Consider the following 10,373-nt stretch of genomic DNA (forward strand, 5'->3'; position numbering starts at 1 on the left):
GTCCTGTACTGCCAGGGTGTTTTCCTGCTTCTCACCAACGCAACTCTTTGGTCAAACCTTTAATGCTTCAATTACATTTCCACTTCAGTTTTTTCTCATCTGCTAAGAAGAGCTTGTTATGCATGTCATATGAGAATTTTGAGGCTAGTACAAATTAGAGTCAGTGTTTATTATTTTCTCCATAGGTGTGGAATGAAGTCTCTGCTGTGGTGAAATTATCAATCCCAATCTGGGTCATATCTCGTGGAATTTTACTCCAAACAAGACAACAACATGAGCAACCCCCAGTGAGTAAAACATGACATATAAATCATATTCCTGATTCCTAAATATCCATTTCAACCCAAGTATAATGTGGAGTCATGTCTTGTGGATCATGGTCATACTCAGCATGGTGGGATGTGATTATGGGAGCGCTACCTGCTTTTTTCCTCATGCCCTTCCAGCCAGTGACTTTGAGCCTGGATCAGCAGGGGAGCTGAGTTTGCCTTGAGTCAGCCAGCCTCTAAAAGAGAGCGGCCAGCAAACCCTCCCCAGTCTATGCTGGTATCTCTTTGCATGCAGAAGGGATGTTCACTTGTCATCTTCTCTTATTAATAATTACTCTCTGTGTGGTCCTAAAGACAGGCTGTGAATCTTGATGATAGCCGTGCTTGGGACCAATAGAAGGGGAGTGGGCTGTGGTGCAGCAGGGGAAGTGAATGCAGACTTGTTTTAATCAGCTGCATGTCCTGGTTAAAGACACAGGGCACCAATCCTACGGTGCATTGATGGTAGTATGGCTGCTAAGTGACAAAAATTGGTTGTGTGTGTCATCTGGTTAATGTAAAGCTGTGAATTGATGTGGTTGTTCTTCAGTAACTAACCTTATCCTCATGGAGTGAGAAATGCTTGGAGCTATTTTCACAATGCTCTAGACTAGATCGCTGTGTAAATCATCTCTCCATTTTCCTGATGTGTATGTCTGTAATTACCAGTAATACCAGGAGGAATTTGGAGTTAGGGATGGAGATACAAAAGACACACAGAAGAGATACACTTTTTTAGATGTATTTTGTCATCAGTATTTTGAACTGAGTTCATATAAGTTGTAAAAATATTTCTTTATTTCGTTTTACAGTTTGTATGCAGATAGAAGTTGATTAATATGAACAACCAATATGAACAAAAGAATCGCCTTGCCTTTTTAACAGTCCTCGTATAAAATAATTTTCCAAGTGAAATAATATTGAATAAACAAACTGTAGGCTCTTAGTGTGGAAGGTCTGCACTAGTGCACTTGAAATGACCCCATAACAACAGTGGTTTGTGTCTGCTTTTTTGTGGTGCTCTTTTTGCTTGGTCTTATCCCGGCTTGTTGGAACATTTAGTTCCATACAGCACACAAAGAAAAGACTCTACACACCCGGAGGATCTCAATGTGTTTCAAACAGGCCAGCTAACATTTACTGTACATTACTCTCCTCTGGTCACGTGATCTGTCAGAGAAATGTTATTCTTTCTGTGGAACCATGACTTTCCTGTCTTGTTAATAATCCACTAATTAACCATACATCATTTAGCTACTATATCCTATCAAAATTTTTCAGATCTTAAAGAGATGCAGATAGCTGTATTGTACAGTTTTACATAAGATTAGACATGTACTCTATTTTACGACAAATGCATCCAGACACACTCTTTTGCTCTTTTTATGCAGTACAGTCAGGCTACAACCGGCGTCAAAATATTACTTTGAAATTGTCCATTCAAAGGAGCCACCGTATCTCAATTGATTCTGAATGTAGCCTTTCTTTCCTTCGTTAACTTATTGAAAGTGATTTACATTCAGTGATGTCATGGTGATGGCTTGTTCCTTGACTGCTGTGTGGCAGCTGGCACTGGGGCTCTGACAGATGTTGCTGGGTTGTCTGCAGAGCGTGAAAGCTCTCTGTTCTCAGCCATCTTCCCTGGCTGCTAATTGAGGTGTCCATGGCAAGGATGGGAGGAAATGGATTGACGGCCGCACCTGCTTTTCCTCTTTAAATGTGCGTGAGCACGCCCAGTACACGGTACTATGTCTTCTTCACTCTCAACACACACTCCTGGAAACCCTGTGAGCACAGTCGCACATAAAGTTGCCAAGTCCTCTACACATGACACGTTTCATGTCAAACGTGATACATTTGTATCGAGTACGCCCTTAAAAATAGGGTACGGGGGGGGGGGGGGGGGTGCAGGCTTGGCTTGTTCCCCCTGAAGTCATTTGGCACATTGGTCCTGTTATCCTAATGATATCAGAATTTAATTACTGTGCATAGAGGAACGGCTATCCAGGTATCCAGGCTTATTGGGTGAGACACTGTGGCAATGTTGTAGACGGCTGGCTTGAAACAGTGTGGCGGCAAGCATACAGAATGACAATGATACAGAAGCTCTCAAAACACCAGCCTGTGCTGAAGCAGCAGTTTGACATTCCAGGAATAGACAGGACATGGACAACTGTATTGGAGGGAGGGTACTGGAAAACATTAAAATGTGGGTGTGCATAATTTTTCACTCTTACTAAAATTTTAAATAGTTGTTTTATAAGAGAGATGCAGCTCTATAAATGGTGTATGTCAAGTCATGCTTTGGGTTATTTTCCTGTTAAGAAGAAATAGCAGTTTAGCTCTCAAAGGCTTTTTTCTGTGTAATTTCATGTCAGTAGAGTTGAAACGTGAATTTCCAGGAAATGCAGTCAGAAATCTCTCAGACTCTCGTAGGATGGCAGATACATTATTTTAGATTTTTAAATTTTTTAAATTTTTAGACAAATGTAACACCCCTGCAAGACTTGTTTTCATTGGATTCAATATTCGGTGCTATAACATTTAATTCAGTTTCCTATTCTGTTGAGCGTAGCCATATTTATGATGTTGCAGCTAAAGACCCTCTTCTAAAGTGCACTACGGGTAAGATATGAGTTTCATCTACCAGTGACCTAAGTCTCTGTTGCGTAGATGTTCCTTTACAAAGTTTTGATTAATTTAATCTACTATTTAGAAATTATGCATTTGCTTTCAGACATATTGATGTGACTGGACACATAACAACAATGGAATGTACTGAACAGTAAAAAAGCTAAACCCTTGTCGGACTTTATTTTTAATATCTGCATAGCCATTTTAATTTGTCACATACTTTTTCTTCAAAAACAAAACGTTGAGGGTTTCGGTGCTTAAAGTCGCTGCATTAAAGTGTCCTCCATCAGATGTAATAGGTAGCAGCTGGAGGGCTACCTTCCCAGGAGAGTATTGTATATGTATACATCTATCGATGTGGCTGGGGTGATTTATAGGTGTGCTGTGTAAAAACAATGGGGCGAGAGCCACGGAGGGCTGTTTGTCTGTGAAGTCAATCCTTGGCAGTGATTACATACGAAGAGGAAACAGTTCAAACTAAAAGCACTAATCAAGCTTTGACATTTTTTGAAAACAACATTTTTACTTGGATATATACAGCAAGAAAGAATACCAGTATTGAAACGTCAAAAAAGCCAACATTTTTACAAAAAGGATTGACAACATTAAACATTCATCAAAGTTTGGCTCACATTTGTTTAACAGACCATGTTCCATTCAAGGTGAGTTAAAACAACCTCACCTGTTCAGTCAAGCTGAGACAGAGGAGATATTGGTTCAGTTATTTCCTCTCTGCCCACTAAAAGATCAGTTTCCTGTGGTGCAAATGACAGTAGATCTTCACAATCTGTTACTGATTTGATTGGCTCATGTCATTGAAGGGGTGAAGCTGACGGAGGTAAAGATCCTGGTTTGTTGGGTGGTTGAGAAACCATTGATAAGTTGAAGATGAAAGAGAAGGGTGTTTGTTCAAAGCAACACTCTCTGGCCCCTGAGTGTCTTACCTTCATAGCGTGACTCCTCTGTGGGAGGTAGATCTCCCCCAGCCACTGGTGCCCTGTGTTAACCTTTATACTTCCTCTCAACAATTTTGGTTATTGCTTGCCATAATAGCCTGCCAGCCTTTCGGGTTTTGCTGGCTACTCTTGCCTGTATGGTGGTTATAATGCACAGGCACCCCCTCCCATGGCAACCCGCCACTGAACTAGGCTCGACACGCAATGGGACCTGGCTTGGCCTGTGATGGTCTGGAAATGGGATTTTGATGCACCCAGCAGTTTGTGTCTGTCATGACTGATTAGCATCCTTGTAGTGGTCAGAGGGGAGTGGTGCCAAGTCCAGATATAACATTAGAATGAACAGGCGCCCAACGTTGAGTTTGTGAATATGAGAGCAATCATCCCTGAAGAAGAGGATCCACTGAGCACTCATGTGTGGACTGCATCACAATACGGAGGGACGTGTGTCAACATTACTGAAGGACTTATGTGTTCTGTAGACCAAAGGACAAGTTGAAAGGGTTGTCTTCATTCTGGGTTACATAGAATGCTGTACATAGAATGACAGCGTGTCTGAAGGGATTCTTGGTAGCTACAGTATGGAGATGAGAACGCAACCTTTGACGAGAGCATGTTAAGTAGGGATTAGTCATAAGTCGCTGAGGAGAAGGACCTGTGTTCATCTGCAGGTCTGACTACATTAACATTTCACTGGGAGGTGTTCAGTATACAGATATGTACACTGATCTAATGCTGCTCACTGACCAAGCTCGCTAGTCCTGTTTAACCTCCACATATCAGCATGCTGGTGTAGAATCACCGCCAATCTCCAGAATGTTACCAGAATGTTTATTCTTCTTTATGTGTTGTGATTAGTGTCCTCCTGTCCTCTTCAGGGCTGAAGTTATTGATGTTGTCTTATTGGCTGCACTAGGACGAGTGCCAATCAATATAGGACTTACATTCTTGGTTTGACCTCTCCTTGTCTTCTATTGGCTGAGCTGTATATGGGCTCTTTGTGCTACCCACACCCAGTTTCAATGTTTCAGAAGGAAAGGGAGAAAGTCGGAAGTGGAATTGTCATTTCTGCAGGCGTTCACATTTTGTATAGTATTCTACACTGTGTTTTAAGCCCCTTCTCTTTGTGAAAGGCCATTATGCTGGATGTTCTGTTCGATTCATATTTTGATGAAATTGTGCTTGTGCTAGGCCTATCTTTGTGTTGGTCCACAATACAAGCCATAATTTACCCTCCTGTCTCAGGGAATGCATGTGTGTGTTAATGAATGTATTCCCTTGCTTTTGTCCCCCACACAGTCTTTCTTTCATCAAAGCCCAAACGTAGTTGTATAGTAGAGGGAGGACCTCAATTGGGACCAGAGTACTTGTCTTGAGTGAGTGTTTACAGCTCAGTGATACTGCTAGGCTGTGTTCTGATGCTGGTATTCCTGGTGCTGTGGTGTGTGTCCTCCAGGGCCCCCCCCCAGGCTGGAGCCTCAGAGCTGGAGGTGATCTCCCAGCAGGCGGAGGAGGACAACCAGTGTATGGCCCCCGTCCAGCTGGTCAGCTTCACCTATAGAGACCTGCCCCTGGCCGCCTTGGACATCTCTCTGGCGGGCTCCCAGCTCATCTCCAACCTAGACGAGGAGGACAACAGAGAAGGGTAGGGAGCACTCCCAGACAGGACCCAGACAGGACTACCATCTCATGGAGCAGCTGTGTATGGGTTCAGCCGTGAACCCGGGCATCCTGGGCATCCGCAGTGAACGTTGTGTGGGACTGAGAAAACAGCTGTTCCTTTGAAGGGGTCATTGGCTGATTTTATAGGGTATTTTCACACTGTTCCTTGAGGTCTGTGAAATAGCCCTAGAATGAAACAAGAGGTTTTATCCCTTTTATGGTATGCTCGTGAATATTTAGATGAGCTGTGCACTGATTGGCTGATTTACAACTAGCGAAGCTGCGGAGCAAAGACGCAACATAGCCAGACATGCATCATGAATTGTAGATTTACATGACAACACAGGTTATTTATTCGAATGTAACACAGTCAGGAAAATAAAATAACTTTAGCCCCATTGCCATAAACTAAATCATCACACATTCTACCTATGCTAGATACAGGATACGTTAGCATTGCTAATAACTATAAGCGACAAAGTCATACTTGCAGCTTGCGGTTGTCGTGAGCATACGGTCGGATGTGTATGGGGCGTGACAAAGGTACAGACCAGAGCCAAAAAAGGTGGAACCACCGATATGACGTCAATTCGGTGGCCTTTTGGAAACCGACCGTTTTACAGTGGCAATTTCAAATTGTGAGATTTGCATAGGAAAGAGGTGTCAATGGACTTTGAGGTTCACTGTATGTCCATTTTACCCACCGAACTGTTGTTATTCAACTATGACAAGGTAAACTCGGGTTTGCAGTCAATTACCCCTTTAAATGGTCCTTCTTTTTCACGAGGACTCTTATTTGAGATTTTATCCAAAACTGTCCCCTTTGACATTCCACAATTGTAATTGACTACAATAAGTGCCTGTTATTTTTCATGATAACAGATGTTGCATTGAATTACCCCTCACTCACCTCTCACTTTGGCTCAGAATATCTGAGTGTGGCTTCTGTAGTGTCATGCAGTATGCATGAGCTGACATGCTCGTGTGTGCGTTCACACAGTTGCACTTTAAGATGCAGCAATTTCTCTAAGCTAAAAATAGCCTCCCCCCCGGCAATGTGCATGTCTGGTAGAAAACAAAGTGTGTCATTAACACTGTATAATTCCTAAAATGTCAGGTACTGGTTGCTGCCTTGTCTTTGTCCATGGGGCCTGCTTGTCCTTGGTGGGGGCTGTTAATGCTCCTCCCTGCAGAATCCCTGTGCTACAGTCAGCAAACTGGACACACCCCGCTCTGAGCACTCCTGTCATCAGTGTAGCTGCCTGTCCACTCAGGAAGCGTGACTCACAAGCCTTTGGCAGGCTGGGGTGTTTTGGTCCATGCCCAAGGAGGAGACAAACAGCACAAGCTTAATTATACTATCCACCATCCCGCTATCAAAACCCGCTAAGACTGTCAGTTGATCACAACCTATGGGGCACAGCCTGTCCCTGTTTCTCTGTGGGATGAAAAGGGAAGCAGAGGGGTCATGCACACACGCTATGCACACACACTTCACACACACTCAAATCACAGAGGGGCAGACATGGTAATAATCTCTCAGTGTGAATATCTCTTGAGAGCATGGCCATGTGACGTTCCAGCCCCATGAGAGGGTAAATAGTGGCGTAGAAAAATCTCAAGGTGTCAACATGTTTCTCTCAGGAATGCTTGAAGTAGGAAGCCAGTCTGTGTAGAGCTCTTAATTTTAGAGAGGGGAAAGAACCTTAGCACATTCCCCCTACTGATCATCATCACAAGGACCTGTGTAGCAAGGAGTTCTTAAATGTTTTAGATAGGAATTCTTGATTTTCAAACCACAGGCATTCCAAACATTGCACCTATGTCATCCAAGTTTCACTGTACCTTCATTGTAAGCTTTGGTTAGAAAGGTAGCTACGCACACAACATGTCACCAGTTCTGGTTTCCTTCATGAGTCACTCAAGTGGCCTCAGAAGGATGGCTCAGACTGATTAGGCTGAATTACTACACGTTATTTAATTTCAACGATAACACCATGCTCACACAGTATATGTACTTTCCTTTCTATTGTTAGCACAATGGTATTCCAATACACAGGCACACCTTCTATAGTTCTATGTATAGCCAGCGTGGGAATAGCTACCAAAGCATGGGGCCTAATGGATTGTTGCAGCAGTGTCAACACTGCTTGGTAATTATGTGAGAGCTTGAAATCTGATCATCTTCCTCGGGTGCTCTTGGGTTTTGTTCATGTGAGTAAGATTGCAGAATGAGATGACTGACACTTCTCTGAACTCTGACAAATATATTTTTCTATATCAACAGAGCATGAAAATTAAAGGGATTTATTTGTTGCGGACAATAACATGTATTACAGCCAGGCTTGAATGAAACCTTTGTTTTATTTGTTGAACAGGAGAAAGTCACTCCAGATGCGTACATGAGAGAGAGAGAGAGAGAGAGAGAGAGAGAGAGAGAGAGAGAGAGAGAGAGAGAGAGAGAGAGAGAGAGAGAGAGAGACAGAGAGAGAGAGAGACAGAGAGAGAGAGAGAGAGAGAGAGAGAGGGAGAGAGAGAGAATGTGCTGCGGAGGGGTGGGGTGTCAGCGGCAGTGGGTGTGGATGTTCAAACAAAGTACATAGGCAGTACTCGCAGATACAGAGCAGTAATTATTCATATACTTCTGACTGGACCTTCGTCTTCAGAACATACTAGAGACTGGAAAAGTATGTGGTGGCTATAAGATCTGTCTGTGCCTCCTGCCCCCCCTCTGGTCAGCATATCTACAACATAGAGGCCCATTGGTTCATTTTCCATACTGACACTGGGCTGGCCCAATCACATCTCTTAACAGGCTCCACCCCTCCCCCTCTGTTTCTCGTGTCAGATGCAGTGGCTCAGAGTCTGACCGATTGTGGTGGGCCGGTCTGAGCAAAAAGCCAAGGTCATTTTTTTGTCCTAGTCCAGTCCTGTAACTAACCCTTAACCAACATACCTGGCACTGGGCCAGGTCATTGGGCAGCATGGAGTTTGTGCTGTTCTGAATGAGATTCCATCAGATCCCAGACTAATGGATGGATTTCAAAATGATAGCTTCTTGGCATTGGTATAATCTCAATGGTATAATTTAGTGAGAGTGGCTAAGCCTTGTCACCTCAGCGGGTAAGATGATCTCCCTGCTCTCAGGCCCCACTCTGAGTGTTCCCCTCCTGCAGACAAGCAGGACATCTGCAAGACATCTGCAACCCAGGTCTGTTCGTCCCTCGCCCCTGCAGGAGGAACCGCAGCATATGCCACCAATCTCAATGGGCCTGAGTGAGAAATGTGACACGGGGCAGCAGCAAAAGATGGTCCATCTGGATCAACCTGCCACTGGGACTGGAGGAGAAGTGAGGAAGAGCAAGGGACCCTCGTCCCGCCACACTCCCATTCACAAAGTTGTACATTGAAAAGGGAACTGGCTCTATTGGATGAATGTGGCAGCCATGTTGGATTGTGGGGTGGTCTTGATCCGGTATGGTGCTACTGTGAGAGCAGTGTGGCTAATGTAGTGTAATAGTGGGAAGTATGGATGATTTAAAGCATGGCCAGTCCGGCCCACAGTGATGGCATGACTCTAAAGCGTGCTCAGAGTGCTTTACTGGAATCTGCTTATCCTGCAACTGGTCAGAATGAACCTCTTCTGACAATTTACATTGCAATTGTTTGTCAATTTATGTATAATCATACATAAAGTTAAGACAGTCTTCTGAATTAAAAGTAACACAAACAGAATATCTAAAATACGGTGTTTATGTGAGCCTCAAATGAGTGTTGTCAGGTAGAGAATTTGGTGAGTCCCCAGAGTACTACTCTACCTGTTCTCAGAGGACAGATATATGTAAAAAAAAAAAAAAAAAAAAAAAAAAAAAAAGAGGGGGATTTATCCATTTTCTCACTGGCTCCATTTCAAACACATAGAGGAGCAGTCCTCGCCGTCTAATTGGCTCAGCAGCCTGACACCATATGCAACACAATAGATGACATTTGAGGGCAGGGTTTGAGGGGTTTGTTAATATTCAGAGACATGCAAAGTGTGAGATTGCTTTTTGGGCTGAGAGCAAGAGAGATCAAGTGCCATGGTGAAAACCCATTTATCAGAAACAGCTTGTCTGCTGCTCTACAGATGTAGGCCCATCCGTCTCCATTTCCCTTGTATTAAAAGACTATTTCTCTGCCAAAGACCTGCCGGAATCCCTTTTTCCAGTTTACCTCACAATATATCTACTAGAGGTGTACAAAGAAAAGGGAAAAATATGTGGTCTCTTATCGAAGTTCATTATAGTGTGCTAAATACATACTTTTTTGTGTTAAGATTACATTGTGTACTGACTATGCCATGTTTATCATGCTCAATGACAACTAGCTCCATAATATGGAATTGTCTCTCAGTAATTTGAATTTTATTGGCTAAATCTCTATGAGAAAAATATTTGCTAATCCCCCAGTGGTAGGTGTGAGTAACGGTGAGCAGATATGGAACCTCTCAAATGTTAAATTGATTGTCTGTGATAACAACTGCATGAGCCACATTCAGCACATTTAATGCTTAGTTGGTTTTTCCATCTCGGGACTTTGTTCCCATTGGCTGTGATGAGGATTCTGATGACTCAGCACTGATCACATACAGAGAAGGTAGCCTGCTGTTAGACAGACATTTGTCTTGATTTTAAAACAATCGAGCCCAAATCGCATATCCATGCTTTTTGTGAAAACACTGGCTTCCTAGCAAAGATCTGCAGCCATGGTGGATTTGAAAGGAATTCACAGAAGGAACAGACGTCAGGAGAAAAAAAGGGGAGGCGTGCAACCT

General features: G+C 43.3%; 1 protein-coding gene across 1 annotated transcript in view; it reads left to right on the plus strand.

Moving 5' to 3' along the window:
• Positions 1–273: 273 nt before the first annotated feature.
• The window catches only part of tmem266 (transmembrane protein 266), a 20,147-nt gene continuing 10,047 nt past the window's right edge, over positions 274–10,373 (plus strand). Inside the window, 2 exon segments of the mRNA XM_084672654.1 lie at positions 274–287; positions 5,355–5,543. Of these exon segments, the coding sequence (XP_084528780.1) occupies positions 274–287; positions 5,355–5,543 (203 nt within the window).

The sequence above is a fragment of the Hypomesus nipponensis genome, chromosome 14 (assembly GCF_054491055.1).
Source record: "Hypomesus nipponensis isolate SF chromosome 14, ASM5449105v1, whole genome shotgun sequence".
Classification (NCBI taxonomy): Eukaryota; Metazoa; Chordata; class Actinopteri; order Osmeriformes; family Osmeridae; genus Hypomesus; species Hypomesus nipponensis.